Below are 24,167 nucleotides of genomic sequence, written 5' to 3' on the forward strand. Positions count from 1 at the left end.
TCATTATGTATATGCAGGACCTGACCCGATTTATATACTGGATCGGGTCCAGACCCAATCAATGTATAATGTAAATTAGCATGTTATTAAGGGGTATTTCTGTACCCTAGTATTTTATACTCAACATATTAATAGAATGAAAGGCGCAACCACAAGGCTCTGACGCCCTTTCTTTGGAATCTCTCTCTCTCTCTCTCTCTCTCTCTCGATGACAGGTCTGTGTAGAGATCAAGGACTCCTTTCTTACATGGTATCAGAGCAACGTGACGTCTGGGAGTAAAGAGCTGCCTCTTCTTCATCCCATCAACGTGAAAGTCGACAAGCGCGTGGATCTAACCAAGTCTGGGTGTGAAAAGCTTGATCTCGGTTTCACGATGACAAACCTCGTTTTGGTTTCACGATGACAAGCACGTGAATCTGTGAAAAAACTCCTTAAGTCATCAGAATTTCAGTGTGCAGGGTTGTATGTGTACATGCATGGATATACAATATGTTTATCATATAGTGATTCAGATTGTCCTTGGACACAATTCCCCCAAGCATAGAGAGCCAAATGAAAGTTTGGAATTTGATGGAAGGATTTGAAGTGACATGATTTGGTGTGGAGAAAGCAAGAACGTGCTGTAAAAATGAGCACCTTTAGTTTGGATCTCTTGGAAGGATGAAAGATAAATTTCATCGAATCAAAAGCAAAGGCATGATAAATTAGCATGCTTTGAGACAATATCGATAGCGTGCGCCTCAGTACCTAGAGTGTGCGCCTCGCCTGTGAGGCGTACGCTTCAAGTACTGAAGCGTACGCCTCGTATGTGAGGCGTACGCTTCAAGTACTGAGGCATACACCTCACTGGCGAGGTCGCAGCAGCCGAAGGACCACCTTGAATCCTTGAATCCTTTACAAAACTCGTTGGAAAATCTTGCCGGAAATTATCGCAGCGGCAGAAAGAAACACAAAAGGGGAAAATTTGAAAAAACATACCTGGTGGCGTCGAAAAATCTCGCCGATGCACTATTTTTGCTGGAGAAGACACGTCGGAGCTGCGACGATGCCTTACTATTCAGTATTCACCGTCGATGTGCCTTCGTCGGCGTCACTGTTCACGCCGGAGTTACTGTTCGCGATGCAAATACAAAACGCAAAAAAAATAAACACTGTTCACGCCGGCGTCACTGTTCACGTCGGCGTCACTGTTCACGCCGGATACTCCTTTCTGGCGTCGCTTTTCTCGCCGGAGTTCTCGTCGGATGGCTGGAGCTGCAGCCGCACCTTCTTGGCTTTTCCTCTCTTCAGGCGAGGGTTGAACACAATGAACAGTGAAAACCTTAAGGGTTTTCGACTTTTCGTTAACAACTTAAAGGGTAAAAGAAATAATATTGCAAAAATGCCATTAACACAAACCATCCGAGTTGTCCGGTTATATTTGACCCATGACTCGTCCCGAGTCGCGCGAGTCCTCCAGCGAGTTTTGTAAATCCGAAAACGATAGAACTCGCCCGAGTTTAACGTGACTCGTGACTCGGCCGAGTCAAGCCGAGTCATGCCCGAGTCTTGGCAACCCGAGTATGCCTTACCGGGTTGACTCGCTGGAGGGCCGAGCCGAGCCGAGTCAACGAGTTGACTTGGCGAGTTTTTAAACGTTGGGGAAAAGTGTAAGTCGATCCCCACCTCCATCCCCGACCGGGGATGGATTTTAACCTTCGTCCCCGGCTCCATCCCCGTTTCATACCCTTCATCCTCGGTCCAAACAGGGCGAGGCGGGCCGCCGCTTTCCCCCGGTCCACTACCATCCCTACCAACGGCTCTATTTGTAGCCATTGGACTAGCTCCAACAGCTATATTGACTAGTCAACATTATGTTGACTAGTTCAAATCGAACTAAACTAGAAGAAAAGAAAAAGAATGAAAGGAAAAATATTTACAACATATTTACAACAAATATATATGTATATATATATTGTATATATACATATTAGAGTGACTAGAATATGAGAACTACGTGTGAACCACAATTTTCATAAATTTGTTATTCTTTTCTCTTGAATCTAACCGTATGGATGTGATCTACATGCTTGGTTTCATATGAACACACTCTTGAATCATCCGATTTTGATGCATAAATGAGTTTTTTTAAGGCTTTAAAACCAATGGCTCATATTCTTCATAAATATTCAAGCATTAAAAAAACATATTTTCATTGAAAATACACAATCCAATGGTTCATTCCTAGCAAATTCATCATGTCAAGCACATCCACATGGTTGGATTTGCAAAAAAAGTGTTGAAAATGCCAATATTTCCAGTTCTCATATTTCGGTTCTCATATTCTAGTGATTCATACATATTATATGTGTATGCAATTTTAACATTATCTGTGTCATGTAGCTTTGAATTTTGTTAGTTTTCTTTTTGACATTAAATATGTCATGTTGCAGGAAAATCTTTCAACAGGATTTTGATTCAACTCTGGCTTTCTGTAATTATGAAAGGGCGCAGAGAAGTGAGGTCGTCGATCTATCTCCAAGTTACTTCTGCGAAGTTTTTTTTAACAACAAATTTGAGTAATCTTTTATCACCTTTCTTATGGCATTTGTTTGTCCAGTTTACCTCGTGATTAAAAAATACTGCTTGATAAGTTTTGGGGATTAATGTGAAACTTTTATAGCTTGGACCTCATTGGTTTCCACATAAACTCTTAATCTAATGCATATAAATTGGTTGTCATCTCATGTCTGCAGTTCTATTCTCTACCTTTTCAGATATCTCTCAATTGATTTTGTTATTCCAGTGATGGAATGCATGTAGGTCATAAAAAATTTAAAGCTGCTTGGTTTTGTGCATGGTACAACAATATGGGCCACAGAATCTCATGGGATGGTCATATGAATGTGGAGGAGGAAATGGTGCTACTGATGATGACTAGCATCACAGTGAATACTGAGTTCAAATGGATGCATACTGGGAACACGGGTTCTGTTTTGTTATAGACTTGTAGTTTTCTACTGGTCTGGGATATGTTTTGGGGCAAAATATATTGCACAGAACTGGGAATTTAAATAAGACCAAGAAATTGTGAAGTTTGCTTTCTCTTAATTGGAGAAGAGATTGGCTCCAAATCGTTTCTCAAGCTACATGTTAGATCAGATGGCCAATTAGCCAGTGCTTCAATAAAGAAATTATTGTAGGAAGATTGAGTGAAATTAGTTTCTGTTTTCATATGGCTGATATGTCCATGTGAACTTTAGAGGGTGAATTGTCTAGTTTCATATTTGTCTAACTCGTGCATGTCTTTTTATGCTATTTTCATTTGGCTGATATGTCCGTGTGAACTTTAGAGGGTTAATTGGCTAGTTTCATATTTGTCTAACTTGTACATGTCTTTTTATGCTGTTCTCTCTCTTTTTTTTCAATTTGTATATGCACATGTATTTTGGCCTACTGAATAAAGAGATATAAATAGAATATTTGAAATCATAATAGGGGCCTAAGTTGGTAGAAATGATTGAAAAGTGCTTTCCCATGATCATCCGGAGAATAACTTCTATTCACTGCTCACGGTTCATAAAGCTATATTCTTATCTCAGACCACGTCATTTGTGTGGTTATTGCACTTATGTTGTTGACTAATGTTTTTGGGCCTTTTCTATAGTTGCCTCGTGATCATACTATGCCGATATGCATTTCATGAATGCTTTCTCTTTATGATTGTCAGCTTCATATTCTGTTGATCTAATTCATGCTTCATGGTGCTATAATTCACACATGTAGTGGCTAGCTTGGAGGGTAGGCATCTTTTGTGCTTGTAAAATGCTCCTTGTACAAAAATCTGGATATGTGATGATCCACTGTTAAGGTTTTGGAGTTCAAACACGTAGCTGTAGATGGTGTGCAGTAACTTTCCAGTGCCTGCTGTGAATCCGATTGATGTTTATCTATTGTGCTTGAAAAGTTCTTGCTACAATTCTCTGTGGCATTTGCAGGCTTGCAAGTTCTGAATTTCTCTTTCTTGAATGTTTCTACTACTTGCACATCATTTATGCTGTTAATGATGCAAGTATCTGCTCTATCCATTTTGTGCAACAGATTTTTCAATTCATCAATGACTGTGGAGACAGATTGTGCAATTTCATGACAAACTTGTTTTGAGAGTCCGTCTTGGTGTGTTGGAAATCTTTAATAGGCTATTGTTTCTTCTGATGCAAAAGGCCTGGACTATCTATTATAAGTTCTGTCTGGATGTTGGGAGGATGCATTCCAAGGGAGTTCCAGGAATTTCTATGAAATAATAAGAAACCCGTCCCCAGGTTTCTTTGTGTCCTGTAACTTGTGTGATCTTATAATTTTTAAACTTCGTGGCCGCTTGAATCAATAGTATGCAACTGGACCATTAACTCATTCCACCATCGAACCCAAGGAGATTGGGCCATTCTGAGTTCACTTACCACCATGGATCATGGATGGTGACATGATTACTTCCAGAATGCTTTATGATCTGATTATTTAATTTGGTTAACCATCTTTCATTTTTAAAATTTCTTCAGTCATGATCATTTATGAATCTTGCTCATCTTGTCAGTTTATTGTAATATTCTATATTTCATGCGGTAATATTGTGATCCTCGTATCAAATGTATTTATAATTTTATAGTGTGCAATATGCGAATTGCAAATTAAATGCTGAAACCTTTTTGAAGCATTTGATATTTAAGAAATTTTCATTTTATATTCTCTTCAGTATCTATTTTTCATTTGCGTTTTTTTATCTTTCACAGGGCTTGTGTTCATGAGGCATCTTGTATGCATGCTTAAACTTGCTTTCTGTTTACTGCTCAATCATAATTCTATTTTCTATGTATTTATTTGCTTCAATCGATATTATTATAGCTGTAGTACTAGATTAAAGCATACGATGGTTAAATCTTGTGTCGGCCGATCCAGTATGAAACTCTTGTGACTCTCTTCAACATTGCACAGGACGCATCATCAGCATGGAGGGGCATGAGGCCGCAGGTTGCACCATCTGCTTTCAGCAGGTCGGTCCAAGGGAAGCCATCAGGAGACTTAACAAGCCCAACCATCTCCAAAAACTCCGAGGCTTCAACAAGCCTATCTACAGATGAGATCTGTGCTGTTGACTCTACCGCGACTAAAGCATCAGGGGAATCAGAGGTAATATTAATCTCATGGCCCACAGTCAGTTGGAAATGCTCAATCTGTATCCTTGACTTATAATTTGGCACTAGGGAAACGAACACCAGCGCCAACCTCTGGCATCTTCTACTCTGGTAGAACTAACAACTCGACTGGATTTCTTCAAGGAGAGGCGTTCCCAACTCATGGAACAGCTTCACAATCTTGAGTTGAGTTATAGGCCTAATTCACAAGGCTCTGTGTACAAAACATCTCCACCATGGACCAGTCCAAGATGAGAGGCTGCAATCCAGTCATTTTGTATATCCTAATGCCTGTAACTGTATCTTGTATTTGGCATTCTTCAAGCGGTTCCTTTCCTTCTTGTATCGCAATTGGTGTAATCAGAATTTTTTCCCTTTATTTTTCTCTCCCGTTGGTGTGTTGTGCTGTGTGTAGAAATTATAACAGGATTTCGAAGTCTATATTTGTGGAAGTTTATTTTAGTTGTTAAATTTGCATCATATATAGTCTTAACGTACAATTCTTGTCTAGGACTTGGGATTTCCAGAGGTTTTGATGGCTGCAGGTACAGCAGGTTAAGACTAGCGCGGTCAGGTCTCTTAAAATAAATAGAGATGATCATCTTGTTGTGTATTATGATTTTGTTGATTCGCAAGAACAATGAAGTAGTGACAAAGCCTATGCAAACTCTTCATCTTCTTCTAATCAGTCTCAGGTTGGGCACAAAAAGTCTACAACTCTTCCTTCTTACTTAAATGATTAATAATTTTTTTTGTCGGAGCCACTGTGTTATGCTTTAGATATGGATGACATAGAAGATAATCTGTCATGTAATGATGCAATAAGCTCACGTGAGTCAATAGACAGGATAAAAGTCATAAAAAAATTGAGTTCATTGAGAAAAACAAGGTCTGAGAATTGACTGGTTTACATGAGAAAAGAAAAGCCATTGGATGTAAATAAATTTTAAAGAAGAAATTTAAGTCTGATGACAATATTGATAAATTTAAAGCAAGATTAGTTGCTATGGTTTTTTCGCAAAAAAGATCAGATTATATTAACACATATTCACTTGTAAAATTTATTTCGATTAAGGATAATTTTCGCTATTGTAGCTCACTACGATCTAGATTTGTATCAAATGTATGTTAAAATCGCTTTTCTTAATGGTAAGCTTAAATAAGTCATTTTCATGAATTAATCTTAAGGGTATATAATAAAAGGCAAAGACGATAAAGTATATAGGTTGAAAAAAAATTCTATACGGACTTAGCAATCACTATGTCAGTGGTACTTAAAGTTTCATAAGTCAATTACGTCATTAGGATTTGTGGCAAATACATTTGATCACTGTGTTATGTTTGAAAAAGTAAAAGTAAATTTGTCATTCTCTTCTTTTATATAGATGCCATTCTTTTGACTGGAAATGACAACAAGATAATTGTTAAAACTAAGTCATGGTTGAATTCTCAGTTTGAAATGAAAGACATGGGAGAAATATTATATGTTCTTGAAATTAAAATCATTCGAGATAGAAACTTAAAACTTTTAAGCTTAAGTCAAGAAAGATATATAAATAATATACTCAACAAATTTAAAATGAGTGATAGCAAGCATGTTGGAACACTTATGGTAAAAGATGTCAAATTGAGTAAGAATGATAGTCTTGGTGATGGATAAGAAAGACTGAATTTCTCTTATGCACAAGCTGTTGGAAGTTTGATGTATGTTATGCTTTGCACAAGGCCTGATATTAGCTTCGCTGTTGACCTTGTTAGTCACTACTAAAGTAATCCCGGTTGGCCTCATTGGTAAGCCGTAAAAGAATATTTTGATATTTGAAAGGGATTATAAACTTGAAATTATGTTTTCAAGCTGGTACTTTAGAATTAACTGGGTACTTTGATGCTGACTTTGCAGGTAACATAGATGATAATAAATTCACTTATTGATATGTTTTTCTTCTCGGAGGAGGACCAGTTTTTTGGTCTTGTAAGAAATAAGACTGCATATAATTTAAAAAATATAAATATATTAAATAAATAATTGCTACCATTTTTGCCTAATTCTTAAAACCTAGCTTTATGAAAAAACCCATAAACGAGATTTAGTTCTGAATTGGATATGTTCTGCATAGTCTGGGTGCGGTCTGTATTAGACTCTAGGAGATTCCTGTCATCCTGACCAGGCCTCGTGCGAGCCCACTTGAAAAATGTGGTCTTGTGGGCCTTCATCAATACTGGGAAGATCTGTTTAGCCTTGCTGTGGCCAATCTGCATCAGCCAAGTGTTTACCCCCACGCATAACGTCCCAAGGGGCTTTTGCAATACTCTTGCGTAGGACTGTCAATGGCCGTGTTTGTATTGAGTACCCGGTCTGACCCCAATCTGAATTTTCAGATATGAACATAAAAAATGCCAACCTGAATATTATTTTGGCTGATACGAACTCAATAGAGAATTTTCAGGTATGAACATAAAAAATGTCAACCTGAATATTATTTTGGCTGATCCGAACTCAATAGAGAATTTTCAGGTATGAACATAAAAATTGCCAACCTGAATGTTATTTGGGCTGATCCGAACTCAATAGAATACAACCTGATTTTGCTGGATATCCAACCTGATTCAGCTTTTTGGCCAGATATCTTACTGATTTGAGTCTTTTATACGTATTTTTAGTAAAAGCAAGCTTATGAAATTATACAGAACCGCGTTTGAGATAATCTGACAAAACCTGAACCCGATCAAATCCGACTTGTTATTTGTGTGGCTTTGGGTACACCCTGATGGGTTGGATACCCAACCCATTGACAACCCTACTCTTGGGCACCTCCACGCGCACCAAGTGTTACCTGTGAGACCAATGGTTCCCTATGTGTATTTGGGCATTGACCCTTAGATGGCAGTGAAAAGATCAGGTGCAATACGATTGCACAAATATTTGTGCCCTGATCACCCTCCATCTTAGGGACAGGCGTGTCAGTTGTGGGGCCCAAGGCATGAAGGAGGGCAAACAGGTGCTTAATGCACAAATTTTGTGCCATGTGATTGCAGCCAATCCGGAGTCTGAAGGGACCAGAAAAACACCTGGGGTACCATAATTTTTTGGAGCCTGAAATTAGTGCAATTTGTTACATTACAATTTTTGTAGTCAGGAAAAACAGCTAGATTGCCCCAACGGAGCTCCGTTTGTCTGGTAGGAGTAGCTAGTGCACGTCACCTTGGGTTGGGACGTTGCAAGTTCAAATCCCAATGGTATTGTTGTATAATTGGTAGGAGCCCTAACCCCAGCTTGCCTATCTAAAAAAAAGAAAAACAGCTAGATTGCGCAGTTGCGCTTTCTAAAACTTTTTTTGTTTCAGCACCTTTTTGGGCTCGTACAGGTGGTTGCATTGGTGGATGTGAGCTCTGCAAAGCACTCCAAGTACAATTGTGAGCCCTGCAATCTTCAATAGTCTTCTTGGCATCACGCCTGGCCTGTGCAGAGAAAAGGTTCTACATCTACAATTCTATCACCTGCTGCAGAGTGTTTTTGTTGGCTTTGGCACCATCGATGATAGAAAGAGGGAGGAGTTAGCGGTTTTCATAGCAAATGCGAAGCACGAAACCGAAAGTATGTTTCCCTGGTAGATTTAACTTTCTCACTCATTCTTGCAACTCTGCTTTTGGAAACTCTAATTTGCACTCATCAGAATGATGGTTTCGGTAGATGATAGTTATGGAGGCTTTTAAACCTTGATTTGAACTTGAAGTAGATTAACATAAGAAAAGGCTACAATACAACAACAACAACAACAACTACGCCTTCATCCCAAAACAATTGGGGTCAGCGATATGAACCAAAAAAGAAATTCATTTTGGGTCTTCCACATGAATCCTTTTCCTCCAATCATTTCTATCCAACGCCATGTCCTCGGTGAGGTTCAAAGCATTCATATCCTTTCCTATCATCTCCATCCAAGTCTTCCTAGGCCTACCCCGACCTCTTTTAACTAATATATTTTCCCATTTCTCCAACCTTCTAACTGGAGCATCATTAGGCCTTCGCCGAATATGTCCAAACCACCGTAAACGATTCTCTCGCATCTTATTTTCAATGGGTGCAACACCTACCTTCTTACGTATCTCTTCGTTCCGAATCTTATCTTTTATTGTATTTCCACACATCCATCTAAGCATCCGCATCTCAGCTACACTCATTTTTTGAATATGATGTCTCTTGGCAGCCCAACATTCCGTACCATATAGTAAAGCGGGTCTAATAGTCGTCCTATAAAACTTTCCCTTCAACCGCAATGGCATTCTACGATCGCACAGCACTCCAGTAGCACTTTTCCATTTCATCCACCCAACCTTTATCCTATGATTTACATCTCCATCAATTTCTCCATACTTTTGAATGATGGATCCCAAATATTTGAAATAATCATTCACCGGTATATCTTGCTTACCAAGCTTCACTACACTCCCATCACTACTTCGTTGCTTACTAAACCGACATTCCATATATTCAGTCTTACTCTTACTCAACTTAAAACCTCTAGCTTCCAATGTCTGTCTCCATAATTCTAACTTAGCATTAACCCCAGCTCTAGACTCATCAATCAAAACAATATCATCAGCAAACAACATACACCACGGTACATTTTCTTGAATTGATCTCGTAAGCTCATCCATCACTATCGCAAATAGGAAAGGGCTTAAAGCAGATCCTTGATGTAACCCAACCGTTATCGGAAAATTGGTTGTCACCCCTCCACAAGTGCGGACATTGGTTACTACTCCTTCATACATATCTTTAATTATACTAATGTACTTGAGAGAAACACCTTTCTTCATCATTGTCCACCAGAGAACGTCCCTAGGTACTCTATCGTATGCCTTCTCTAAATCAATAAAAACCATATGCAAATCTTTGTTCCTCTCTCTATATCTTTCAATAAGTTGTCTAAGAAGATGTATAGCTTCCATAGTTGATCTTCCAGGCATAAAACCAAATTGATTCTCCGATATCATGACAACCTTCCTCAACCTAGACTCAATCACCCTCTCCCAAAGTTTCATAGTATGACTCATGAGTTTTATACCACGATAGTTTGTGCAATCTTGTATGTAAATGATATGTTCCTCACATCTCAACATCATTGTCATGGAATCAACTTGACTGCAATATATCCTCATGTCCTCGGCCAACCAGTTACGTTGGTACAATTCACAAGGCTCTTGCCCCCCTTGTGATTCCACCTAGATGGTAAAAGGGAAACAAGTCTCTTGTCTTAAGAAAATCTCACACCTTTTTCAATAAATAAATAAATAAATGAAATTAAACAAAATTTAAAAACTACACCAACCGAATTTCTCCAAACATATCACGATAGAGCCTCATGAATTTATTCTGATGTTTTGGTCTTGTTTAAAACAGGCTTCAGAGGCACGATAAATTTGAAAATTTTCATGATATTTAGTGTCTATGGTTGTAACTGTCTTGGTAATTTTCTGTGTACAGGTAATTCAAGTGTGAATAGGATGAATATCCATGATTGTAACATATTTCTGACTTGAGTTTTCTAAAAATGGGTTGGTTCCAATACAAATTATTCGGCTGGGATGGTGCCTATCTAGGGATATCAATGAAAAATAAAGTCTCTGATTAGCTGCAACGAAGATGCGATAATGCAAATAAGGTTACAGAAATGCTTCATCCAATTACATGAAAAAGCAATTAATCGAATGTTCTCCAATAGAAATTCAGGCACAACTGCCAGGTATCAGACCCTTTCTGTTAGCAAAGAATGAAATGTTACAGCCGACAGGTAGCCCGACTTCTGTTTGAAGTGCTTCTTTTAGAACAGACTTTCCAGGGCTATGGATATCAAACTTCATTATGCTATTTGAATGGTAAACAAATTTGCACAAGTTGACTCATAGTTGTACCATGATTGTTGTCATGGGTAAGTTTGACAGATTTTAGATTCCAGTTCTTGATGTACATCCATTCAACATAATTATCCTAGCTTCACGAATGATGGTTTGCAATTCCACGATTTTGCCTACCCTAGATGTTAATTCTCGTGCATAGTGTGGGCTCAATTAAAAGAATATCTGATTCCAACATCCCAGCTTTCATTTAATTAACTTCTGGACCACCACAGCTTGTTATATAGCTCCGAAGGCAACCAAATATCTGGGAGGGAGGCCCGATCGCATGATGTTGATGATACTCAATGATTGATGTATTCATTTTTGTTTGAAATTAAAAAATTAATAATTATGTAAAAATTTTAAGCATTAAAAAAACACTGTTTTTTTGTTTATGTAAACACATCATAGTTTGCATTTTTATTGTGAGAACCAGACCTAGCCCCGAATTTTTGAGTATGGTATCGGGTCCAGACCCGAGTCTAATCGGACCCGCTATAAGAGAAACCATACCCAGACCTTATAAGAATTACATGAACCAGACCTGGATCATACCCGGTAAAACAATATTTTTTTATCATTTTTACATTGAAAATTTGCGGGTCTTAATTGGAACTCAGGTCGGGCCCGGGTCTGGTATAAAATTTCACAAACTATACCCGGGTCCATGTATTAATTGGACCTTCGAGTCTGGACCCAGGTCTTAATCAGGTCTTCTTATTCATCACCATACCCGGACCCTATAGGGTTTGGTTCAGGTCGGGTCCAGGTAAACCCAACCCATTGACACCCCTACTTACAACCTTGGTTTTTTCTTCTCCTTTGTCCTTATCTTTTTCTTCTTTGTCTCCTTCCTCTTCTTCTCATTTCCCTCTTCTCTTCATTGTTCATTTGGATTGGTTATGCGCTAGAGACCAAGATAGTTGACATGTCTGGGATCCATCCCTAGCAATAAGTGGAAGGGGCAGAGCAGGTTTTTGATGTATTTCAAGGTATATATTATTTTGTTTTTTATCTAGATTTTTCCTAGATGTTGCTAAACTGTGTTTAATATGATCTTGAATATTGGTGTCTTAGGATTTCATAATGGTTTTGTGATGCTGGGCAATCTCAGTCTTTCTCATAGTATTAGGAGTAAAATTAGGCTATTTTAGTGCAAAATACAACAATTTCATGATTCGCCGGATTCTTTCTAGCAACAAGAAAATGTGAAAGCTTGTAAATTCTGGACTCTGTGGCATACTTTCACAAAGATTTCCTGAGTTTTATGAATTGGAAAGCCCAGGAAATCTTAATAATTGAACAGTGTCAAATTTTAAAGTAGCCCTAGGGGCGTCTGGGACATAGAAAATCTAGAATTTCAAGGATTTTCTAAATTTCATCTAGTATGGACAGTGAGCAATTAGACCTAATATTTCAAAGTTTCCCACGTTTGCAAGAGCCAGCAAAGTGGTAGGGACGGGAGTAGGTTCATTCACTCAAAAGGTAATAACAGAGAATTATTGCTTCCCTGGATCCTTTGGGTTAGGTTATCAATTAACAACAAAAGAAAATCTAGGAAATTCTGGAGTTCTATGGCATTGAAATACGACTTTGCTTGCTACCAACAAAATATTTGTCTTTGGCTTTCTTCATTTTTGCTGGTTGGATTCTCTGTTTCATTGAATATGGAATCACTGCATTGCAGTTGGTTACAGTGACACTAAAGACTCCTTGACGTGTTGGCCGCTCATAGATCAAGTAATTTCAAGGAAATTTCTTGTGGTATTCCTTTTTCATTTTTTTATAATTTTATACTGATGATGTTCCCTGTTCCATCTAGAAGGAATTCTATCTTTTCTCTTCATTTAGTTTGTATTTTTATTACCATCTTTTGTTTTTTTGGGGTTATTGCTGCTACATTTAGTAGAAGACTTGTTTTTGGCTGACAAATGCGGCGGGTTTTAATCCTTTTTGGGTTACTGATGGGCAGGACAACATTAGCTTTTGTACTGCAAAGTTTGTTTTTAATTTTTTCCCGTCTCATTTCAGTTTGATTGTGAAATGGACAATGGTTTCAGTTTGTCCTCTGTTTTTTAATTGTTTCCGGGTAGTTGCTGAATTTCCTTTGTTTTTAATATTTTTTATCTGTTTATTAAAATCTTTTTATTTGCCAGAGGTCAATGGGTGTGGGTGAGCTTCTTTAAAAGCTCTAGTTTCAGACCCTCTGATGGATATTCTACAACCTTCAAGTCATTGTTGTCACTTGTCATCCTGATAGCTTATTTATTGTACCTAATAGTTGTCTTGAACTATGGATACACTATGCAATCTAAGATCTAGCAATATCTTCTTGACTAAAAGTTCTAGTGAAAGTTGATCTGTTTAAGCTTAGAGGAGCTATTTGACTGCCATATCAAAGAAATGAAAAGTAGAGGACTCCGGATATTGGTTGAATCACGAGTAAACAATATAAAGCAGATTACCTTATGAAAATAGATAAAACAAAGTTCAGGTTATCTCAGCAAATCATGATGTTTTTGCGTCTCAACTACATGAGGCAGCTCAAAATCTATGAATGATATGCCATTTATTTCTTCACTTTACTCAAAGATTAAATAAGATATATCATTTATCAAATGTTTAACTGGAGTGGACAGCAAACAGATATCGTACAAGTTATGTATTAACTAATGAACAAGAAATGGAAAAAGGGAGTGGACTTCCCCATATGCAATACAAGTAATAAGTGCAATTAAGTAGAGTTTGGTTAACTACAAAAAGCAAATTTTACAAGGAAAATATAGACATTAAATGCACCATTAAAAAGAACAGTTACCGTCTAGGTTTTAGCACAGCTCCCTTTTATCTACAAGATGATGCATATCCAACCCACTATGTCCACATTTATTCAGGTGTTCAAAAATACGACCCGCATAAGGAGCTTTCAGTTGAACATCTCTATTGGCCATTATATTAATACATGCGGCAGCCTCCGTTAAATGATTTTGCTGACACAGCCCTAACAATAGAATGGAGTAGACTTCAGCATCAACAAAGCAGCATTGGCTATCCATTTTATGGTACCAAGCAAATGCATCCAGTGTACGATCTGTTGCACACAGCTCTTTAATCAAAGTACTACATGCTAAACCATTTGGTTTAATATCATTTGCAAGCATTTTCCCAACAAGTTTTTCTGCTTCTACCATATTACCCGCCTGTAAAAGTGTCATCACAAGCAAACTGTAACATTGGTTACGTGGCATATATCCATTCTGAACTGATCTTTCTAATAACATAAAGGCATCATCTAAACGATCTTCTGTCAAAAGCCCCTTGAAGATCACAATAAGTGTCACTCTGTTTGGTAAACACCCATTCTCAACCATTCTGTCCAAAACCTGCATTGCTTCCTTGGATCTCTCATCTTCACAAAATTTCTGAATCAAGGATGTATAGGTCACAACATTAGGCAAACAACCACCCTTCTGCATTTCATCGAGCAGTTCCATCGCCATTTCAGGTTTACCTGCTTTACACATACCATCAATAAGTGTTGAATAGATAACAAGATTTGGTATACACCCATGATTTCTCATATCCCCAATAAGACCTCGAGCATCATCCAACCAATTCTTATTGCATAACCCTTTAATCAAAGCAATATAAGTCACCATATCAGGATAAATCTCATGCTCGTGCATCTCACGAACCAAACTCTCCACGACATCAATATCTTTGGTGCTATAGATAGAAGCAACAACATTATACAAAACTGTATCTGGCTGGCAACCAAATTCTGGCATTGTCTTCAACAAAGTCAATCCCAGCTCTGCGAATTTGGCTTCTTTACAAAGACTGAACATCTCCTTAAAAGTTCTGATGGAAACAACACAGCCTTCTTTCTGATAATCCTCTAGGACCTGAAGCAACAATTGGGGATGATGATACAGCCCAAGAACATCACAGGCATTACTATACATCAAGTGGGTGTGCCTATAATTGGGTTGCTGACCTGCCCAGATGAAGAACCTAAGACCTAGCAATGGGTCCTTGGTGCCACATTTAGCTAGCACTCTCTGGACGCAAGAAGAGACCATGGTCGTTCTAATCTTCCCTAGATACTTCTCTACATTCAGCTTAGAACTGCTTTCTTTTAAGAGATTCCAGTAATCCTCTGCAGCACCAACATGCTCTTTCGAGCAAGAAAAATCTCGAATATATGAAATTACTAAAGAATTTCCAGAAAAACTAGATAAAAACCGAAGGTTACTTCCACGAAGCATCCCTTTCTCTCACACCATCATCTGTTGTACAAGGAAAATTAAGAAAAACGGTTCCAACATATCAAAAACCAAATAAAAATGCTAGGATTCCCTTATTTCTTTTGCTTGACAGTAGTCGAGGGAATACCATAGTCACCCGTATGGTTAAAGGTAATTTCTCGGCGAGGGTATTTCTCAGAGAGATTTTCAAAAGTTGATAAATCTTGGGAATATCTCGGGAGTTTAAAAAATTGAAAAAAATATAAATAACAACAAAAAAACTAAGAAAATAATAAGTTTTGCATTATTTTCTTTCAAAAATATAAAGAAACATGTTTTAAAGGTTTTAAAATATAAAAAAACAAAAAAATAGGAAATGCAAACTTAAAATTAAAAAAATTCTAACAAATATCGTGATATTATCGCGATATTTTGTTTTTTGTGGTATTTTGAAAATATCATGATATATTTCCGATATTATAGGCTACCTTGAAATAGCCGATAATATTGTGCTATTTTCAATATATCGGCGATATCGGTGACAGTGGGGAATACCAAGTATGACAAAAATCGTGTACATGGTGACTGAAATTCAATCTTTTTTTCTGGTGAATGTGTTGGTGAGAGAGAGCATGGTTAGTGACAAAACCGTACCTTAGCATGAGTAGTTGCAGATAATGAGGAAGAAGAGCTGCGAGCGAAGAAGATGACCAGGAGTCGAAAGGAGACGAGAGAAAAGCCGAACCTTTCTGTTTATAGGATGTTGTCAAAATCGTTTTATGAATCGAATCGGATTTTCAAAACGAGTCCTGAATCGGTCAAAATGATTTTTTAAAAAATCAGGAAAAATCACAGGAAAACTTTAAAAAATATGGAAAATTCAAGAAGAGTCGTTTCATAAAAAAATGAAATAGCCTATTGATGAGAGAGAGAGAGACCTTCTCCAGCGGGGTGACTGGTCCAACCTATTCCGGCAGCATCGGCGGGCCAGCGGCGAGATGAAGCCCACAATCCGCAGCAGCAAACCATAAGCTAAATTAGCTAAATTTAAAAATATCATGATTTATTATGCATTTTCAAAAGCTAAATTAGCTAATAACATACTAACAAATGTGATAATGAAAAATATCGACTATGTTCCCCATCATAGTGACAAAAGTTTAAAACGGCAATTTCTTGACTATGAATTTCTCATGAGATATTAAAAAAAAATATTTTTCTTGAGTTTTTATTGGTAAAATCTCAGAAAAAATATAAAATATAAATAATTTCTCAAAAAATAAAACAAACTAATTATACAATTAAAATTTGCATGCAAAAAAATAAAATCGACTTTGAATTCCAAATAATCATATCTATAAGTACCAACTATCAACTACATCAATAAGATAAAACGGCAAGCTTTATTTTCTTCTAAAATGGCTACTTCATTTTGTACAATTATCAATATGCCAACTATGTAACACATTGGAACTTGTAAAAAACTTATGAAAATTGAGAGCATAAACAAAACTAAGACATGCTTAATGGCTTAATCACCCAGCTAAATACTACATGCCTTACGTAGCACAATTTTTTTCGACAAAGAAAGCTGGATTAGGGAGACCCCTACCAGTTATACAACTCTATCATTGGGATTCGAACTTGCAACATCCCAACACAAGGTGACGTGAACTAACTGATGCTGCCAGACAAGCGGAGCCCCCGTTAGTTACATTAGGGATGCACAACGAGCTCGGCTCAGGCTCAACTCGTTTAAGCTCAGCTCGAATTTGTTCATGAACATAAATGAGCCGAGCTTGAACTCGGTTACGATAAAAAAGCTACAATATATATATATATATATGTGTGTGTGTGTGTGTGTGTGTGTGTGTGTGTGACATGTTTGCAAAATAAAGTCAAAAAAGTCATTGTTACCTTAATGGGTGCTGAGTTCGCCTCTTCTTCAAAAGGTGCTGAGTTTGGATACCGTACCTTACACCTTTTTGCTGTATGATAATCTAGGGGATTTTTAGTATTTGTAAAATTTTCTGGGCCACAGTAAACAAAACAAATGATCTACGTAAGGGTGAGTCATTTGTGCAATGTCTGGGGAGGTCGGGGATTGAATCCCAGCTTCTCAAAAACCCTTCACCCTATACAACTTTTTGGAATACCGTTTAAGCTCGGCTCGGCTCGAGCTCGGAACGGAACCAAGCCTGGACAGTGACGTCGGCTACAGGCTCGAGCCGAGCTTGAACAGAGCCATTTTGAAGCGAGCCGAGTTCGAACAGCTCAGGCTCGGCTCGAACTCGGCTCGTGTGCACCACTAGGTTAGATAGCACAAATTCTTAGGGGAATGCAAAAAAGCAGCTTCACAATGAAAAGCGAAAAACAAAATTTAAAAAAGCCCCGTAAAGGTCATCTTATACTACAGGAATAATTTCCTAATGAAACTGCAGTATCCAATTAATAGTATATATATACCAAAAAAACATATATTACATTTGGAGTAGGGTAGATAAAGATAGCAATCCATGTTATTAGCGATACAAATAAAAAAAACTAAGAATTAACCCTGCTCTTTCATTTTTCATATACTACACGCATTGTTTTCAAGGAAGGAGTTTATTTATACATATGAATAGTGACAAGTCTAAAAAGGAAAAACAGTGGCAGCTAAATTCTCACAAGAAATTAAATTTTTTATTTTTGCCATTTGATAAAAGAGAATATCAGTAAAAATGTAATGAATTAAAGTTAGGAACTAAAATATGCATAAGTTAAATTTTTAAAAAAAAATAAAAATATAAAGCAACAGATTTTTTTACAGAAATAGCAGATTAAATTTAAAAATCATGGTATTTTCATTATAAATGACAATATCACGATGTTTTGGCCATCTAAAAGAGCGGCCAAAGTGTCGTTCTTTTTTTTCCCCAAGTCCACCTCCTCCACCAATTCCAACTCCAACACTTGCTCCTGCACCAAAGCCACCACCAACCTCTGCTCCACCTCCCAGACCTCAAAAAAAAAAAAACTCCTCCATGGCCCAGATCTCCACCACTGGAACCTCCAACTCCACTCCTTGCTTCATGCCTCCATCCCACCACCAAAACCTCCACCAGCCACCTACAGAGAGAGAGAGAGAAACAGATTTGGACTCACAGGACAGTTTCCGATGCCTCAGACACCGATTGACCGGACGCTGGTCCACTGCCGATGCTTCTTCACCGGCCAAAATCTCTGAATGGTGCGTGCTAGGGTTCGAGAGAGGCAAAGGGCGACGGGGGAGGTGTCGGCGTTTGGGGTGTCTTTTTTTGTCGTTGGGTGAAAAAAAAATTAAAACAAAAGGCATTCTGTTATTTTCGTGAGATTTTCTATTTCTCTCGAAAATAACGCAGTATTTTTTCAAAAACGTTAATTTTGCGATAAATACAAAATCTCGCAGAAAAAACACCGTATTTATCTTTTACTCAATATATCGCGATGTTTTCGAAAAAACTCATATTTCTCACAATGTTTCCGATAATCTTTATATGTATTCTTGTATATTTTCATGCATGTTTAGAATCTTATATATACCGATATTTTTTCGTCGTAAACATGGTTTCTATTTTATTGCGAGATTTCGCCTAGACGATAAATTCTAATGACGATAACTTGACGTTATTTGGACTTTATAAACTCTACCAATCAGATTACTGGATCTGATTCTTCGCATCCAACTCCGAGTATTTTACAGGCTCGGATACGAGTGGTGCTGCAAGCCGATGGATATGGTCGGTTATCTGATTCGAGTCCGACATATTATGTTCGGAAACGGATCCTTTTAAGTAAAATTTGAACGTACATTCATATTGGATTCGGATCAGCATTTTTAGTAGGATCTAGAGTTGATTAGAATCAAAATCCTACCTGATTGCATTTTATACATGTAAATAGCTTGTTTTTGTTTTGTTTTTCCCAGATCCAGTAGTACCACCTGTGTTTTGGATTCATATTTAACCTTACCTTCTTGGATCTTATTCAAATATAGATCCAGATTCGGATCTACTGTTAAAATTACATATTCAGATTCAGATCTGGCAAGATCCATCCTGAACCCGGCCCGTTTTCACACCTAGATACAAGTGTGTGCCTCAAAATCGAGCTGGGCCAGTGGAGGGATGTAAACAGTTAGTATTAAGGTTAGATATCCAGCAGAATCCAAATCCATTTAGTGAGATTCGGTAGCTAAAGTCGGATCCCATGATCTAAACTCAGTATTGAGTTTTGCATTCCAATCCCCTTCCGGCCCGAATAAAATCTGAATCCGATTAAAAATATAAAAAAAACATGTAAATGTGGGATTTTAAGGTAGCCGAACCCGTCTTGGATTATGATAGACCTGATTAGGTCGAACTCGGTAATGCCTAGATCCGACCCGTCTACATCATTAAGACGGTGGGAGGGGACCCGCACTCGAAAAAAACAATTCCAAAAGAAAATAAAGAAAAATAAAAACCAGGGTTTCTCTAGAATCTTCGGGACGAACATTGTCATCATTTGGGAGACCCCCCTATAAAGCGATCGATCTTTCTCTCCTTTCGGTATGCCACTCCGTGAGCAAGGAAGGAGCGTCCATCCGCACAGATCCCTCCATGGGTGTGGGTTGTGCTTCAATGAATCCGTCAGGTATTGTCTACGAAACTAAATCTCTTTGTGAGAAAATTCTTTTGGCTCGCAATAAAGCGTTGTCTGATCATGCAATTAGTAATCCTAGTAGGAATAAGATTTCGATTTGAATGACTTTGCTAAAGTGATGAATCAACTACCCGAGTTAGTCTGAAAATATAGAGGAGTGTGTCTCACCTAAAAACAATGGTTCTTTTGACGATTGGTTATCAAAGAAAGGCATGAGCATCCAATTTTTTATATTCGAAAAAGAAAATGGAGAAGTCTCCTTCCTTACTTGCTTGGTCTTTCCTGCATTTAAAGGGCATTCAACATCTGTCTTTGTCAATTAAAGAAATGTACATAAAAATTATAAATAGACTATGATAAACATGATACAACAGTTAGATTTTGCTTTCGGAGCTTAGATCTATGTAAATCAAGTGTATACCACCATAAGCTATGGTGGTATAGTATCATCATAGAAGTGCCCTATATATATGTATATATGTATGCATGTATGACATTCCCAGCCATGGTGAGTGCTCGATATGGGAAATTTTCTAGCTATGCTATGATCAATTCAGAGCAGATGGCAGAAGGCATGCTGCACTAGGTTGATTGAACTAATGGCTCATTTCATGATGCAGTAGTACCGTTTGTTGCTTTGGAGGCTGTTCAAGACTCCCATTGCACTATGTTATCAAAAGAAAAAAGTTGATTAATATTAAACAGAAAAAAAAAAACTCCTTTAAACTAGTCTGCTGAACTTCAGAACATCTAAATTTACTGATGCAACGAGTAAATGTTTTGAATTGATTTTTTTTTTCAAATTATATGTTATATGTCTGGAAGATCACCAATTCTTGTTTAGGAGTGAAAGTAGATGTTGTATTCTGTTTTCCTTGAAGTTGTTTCCTTGTTTTCCTAGGTTTTTTCTTTCAGAATCGCCATTTTCAGCATCATCTTTCTCTTATAAGTGCTCTGAAATTCATCTCTCATCAGTGTTCTGACGAACTCAGAAGTTAGAAATTGAATCTCCAATAAGGTTTAAAATTTCAGGTTTATAAACTGGTTAATACGTTGAGAGCTTGGCTTTCCCTTTCTGGAGATGAATCTGTTTCTGCCTGAGCCTGAGGTGCCTCCATTTCATTGCTTCACTTGCTTTTAGAATAGGAATGAATCCATGACTGAGTTTCACTTGTAAACTTGCTATTAATTTGTTAATCCATTAGATAAGAAATTCATTGTGACTTGACATTGGTTGCTTGCACGGTTGCTTATTAAGTAAATGTTTTATCTTTCACTAGAAGTTTACAATTTTTATCAACGGCTGGGCTGAGGTTGGCTTGGCAAATTGATGGTCCAGTTAGCCCATCCAAGAAACCAGGCGACCTGTTGCCTAGCCCTATGAATTTCTGCTTCCTGAGGTTTTCCGTCTTTGAGCAACGATTTCCAAGTTATAAGTTTAGACTGTAGTGTTTTCTTTCCGTTAAATAATGAATGATCATTTCCACTGGTATTATATGATATTCTTGTACACATTTTCTATTTTCCAGCCAAAATCTAGATATAGGTGTTACTTTTGTGGATAATGTGGATGTTTTGTTTGGAATGATGTAGATTTCTAGGGAGATTCAACTTCAGCCTGTACTTTTAATGAACAACTATTTTTGTTTTATTTCCTGCCTCAGAGAGGGATTCTTTGTTCTCTGAACCCCCTATCTCACCTCTGAGCTACCTTCTGTTAACAATAATGTAGGTAAACAAGGAGATTGTCAAGATCCAGAGGGTGGTCACATCAGCTGGACAGATGCAATTGAAGAGCCTTATAGAAGAACATGTGGTCAGTGCTATCTTCTATGATTTACTTTTGTGGTTGCTCGAACAAATAAGCAATTCTTGTTTATGATTCTGAAGTTTGCTTTATGTATTTTATTTCTAGGAGAAAACTGGTAGCAGCAAAGGATCTTCTACCCTTAGAGAATGGGATCGATATTTGCCCTTGTTTTGGCAATTGGTGCCCCCAAGTGAGGAAGACGCACCAGAGGCATGTGTGGACTTTGAGAGCACAACTGCAGGGCAGGTTGCTTCAATCAGCCTAGGGCAACTGTGATCAATAAGCCGATTTGAATTACTTGCAAGTCATGAGCAGGAATCACATATGATGATATCTCAGGTTCATTGTTGGCATGCATCGCTTGATGCTGAAATTGAGTTCACGATGAAAGGGGGGCCTCTAATCTTATCCAGTTGAACCCTAGTTGTGAGTATCCTCCTCCATGCTCTGGATCATGCTGAGCCTCCATCTTCATCTTATAATAATTGGAAGCCCAAATGGGGCATTACCGTTGCCTGCGTGGCTCCCAGTGTACATTGAAAACATTGTATTGATTAACACATTTCATGGGTTTCCATATCCTGTGGAATATGGTGATGATAAGCTCCTGTAATCTAAGATAATTTTGTGAAATTGGCATTATTATATTAAGGTTGCATCAATGACACCATCTTGCATGGTAGCATGTTAGGAAACCTATTGAAGTCTGTTTGTTTTTTGTTGTCTTTGATCAGACTTTATAGTGGTAATGCTTCACATATAGGTCTTTGACTTGGTATTCAAGGCATGCCTATCATGTTTGAATCCATCTATATAAAGTGAACTCGCTGTATCCCATAATTCACCGAGTTCAAATGGTTACGTGCATGCAAATGAATCCAGAGTTTTGGGTTGTCTAATCTGCTTGGATTTTGATCTTTTGCCGATCAAATTTTTGTTTCTTTTGATTCTTGGTATTCCAGAGCAACATTGCAGAACTGTGTAAAAAATGCATCGACAAAATCTCTGCCACACGTAAAAGGTGTTGCGAGCTTAAACTTTCAACTCCTTTCACTGGTTTCTTAGAATACTCAATGCTTCATACACAGTGGTGGCAATTCTGACTTGAATTTTAGCTCGCCAAAAACGATCACCTTATTGATAAACTGTCAGTGAAATGATGATAAAGCAAATGCAGAAGCTTTTCATGCACACACCACTCTTTACCACCATTATGTGACATCAAGTTTTCATGACATACCAGGGTTCCTAATGTAATAATGGCCATGTTTTTATTGGGTTACACCCTTCTTTGATGCTGTTATGGCTATGTTTGGGAGCCTTGAATCCGAGGTTGTGTTGTGTTTTTTGCATTGCTCTCATGTTCTCTTGCTGTTTGGGAGCAGTGGTGTTGCTGAAACAATGCATTGGAAATGGTGTTGACAGCCCCAACACCATATTTCAACACCTTTCACGAGAGGATGTTTTTGGCAACTCCATCTCTCAACATCATGCATTGGCAACACACTGAAACCGTGTTTCCATCCCATTGCAAATAATGCACTTTGAAATACACGTAAGGTCTATGGTAGCAGATAGGATCTTATATAAAGACCATGAGGGCTCTCCATGCAAATCAAAAGTGGATCAAAGTCCTCGGTGGTTCCTAGTGAATAAAAAGTCAGTGGTTGATGCCGAACAGGGGTGCATGCTCTCCATGTGAACATCACCAGATGCCTTCATGTGCCGACCTAGGCAAACCTGTTGCCACTCCTTATTTAATGGTGCCGTCTAGTTCAGTAATTTTTATGTCATGATCAAATTTGCTTGTAATTGTAATTAAATTAGATATGTTGATATATATATTCGCCAAAACAGCGCCCTTCCCTAATGGAGGGTCCAAATTTTAAAAATTAAAATTGTCATTTGAACTTGTGATGTCATTTAGGCTATGTTTGGAAACACTGAATCCATGAGTTTGCTATTGCATTGTGGTTTCCACTGCACGCCTGGGGTGTTTGGGAGGTGTCTTGTTGCCAAAACCATGAATTGGGGCTGGAGTTTGCAACACAACTCCATCCCCAACACAACATTTTGACACCTTCCCAAGAAGGTAGTCGTTGACAACACAGTGATAGGATGCAATCTCAACACTGCTCTGATGCAGCTCTCAAACACTTCCAGCATTCAGGTATAATCTCTTTTTCTCCCTGTGGTTCGTAGGAGCTGTCAGCACACGTTTTCCATGTGGTGGGACTTTGCATGTTCAAAACCCTCCACCCCAACACATGGCTCCCAAAAGTCAAATAAATCTTTTTGGTTTCCTTTATATAGCTTCACTGCCTTTGGTGGATGTTAGCAAGTCTAGAAAAGTTTAGGCACTGGAGGTAGCC

General features: G+C 38.0%; 2 protein-coding genes across 8 annotated transcripts in view; both read left to right on the forward strand.

Moving 5' to 3' along the window:
- Nucleotides 1-5,551, forward strand: part of LOC149814427 (rho GTPase-activating protein 6-like) — a 47,172-nt gene extending 41,621 nt beyond the window's left edge. For 6 of the 7 annotated variants that reach the window (XM_089988347.1, XM_089988346.1, XM_089988350.1 and 3 more), the window contains 3 exons: nucleotides 2,434-2,503; nucleotides 4,973-5,167; nucleotides 5,242-5,551. In XM_089988347.1, the coding sequence (XP_089844473.1) occupies nucleotides 2,434-2,503; nucleotides 4,973-5,167; nucleotides 5,242-5,427 (451 nt within the window). In that variant the 3' untranslated portion in view covers nucleotides 5,428-5,551. Of the gene's footprint in view, nucleotides 1-2,433; nucleotides 2,560-4,972; nucleotides 5,168-5,241 lie in introns of all 7 variants that reach the window. The other variant, XR_016427819.1, reaches the window with a different exon arrangement.
- A 15,496-nt stretch (nucleotides 5,552-21,047) lies between these two features.
- Nucleotides 21,048-22,421, forward strand: LOC149814428 (ferredoxin-dependent glutamate synthase, chloroplastic-like). The gene is made up of 3 exons (XM_089990251.1): nucleotides 21,048-21,093; nucleotides 21,718-21,801; nucleotides 21,901-22,421. The coding sequence occupies exons 1-3, from the start codon at nucleotides 21,067-21,069 to the stop codon at nucleotides 22,069-22,071; spliced, it is 282 nt and encodes a 93-aa protein (XP_089846377.1). The 5' UTR covers nucleotides 21,048-21,066; the 3' UTR covers nucleotides 22,072-22,421.
- The last annotated feature ends 1,746 nt before the right edge of the window (nucleotides 22,422-24,167 follow it).

The sequence above is a fragment of the Nuphar pumila genome, chromosome 15, assembly GCF_984573655.1.
Source record: "Nuphar pumila chromosome 15, dmNupPumi1.hap1.1, whole genome shotgun sequence".
Taxonomy (NCBI): Eukaryota; Viridiplantae; Streptophyta; class Magnoliopsida; order Nymphaeales; family Nymphaeaceae; genus Nuphar; species Nuphar pumila.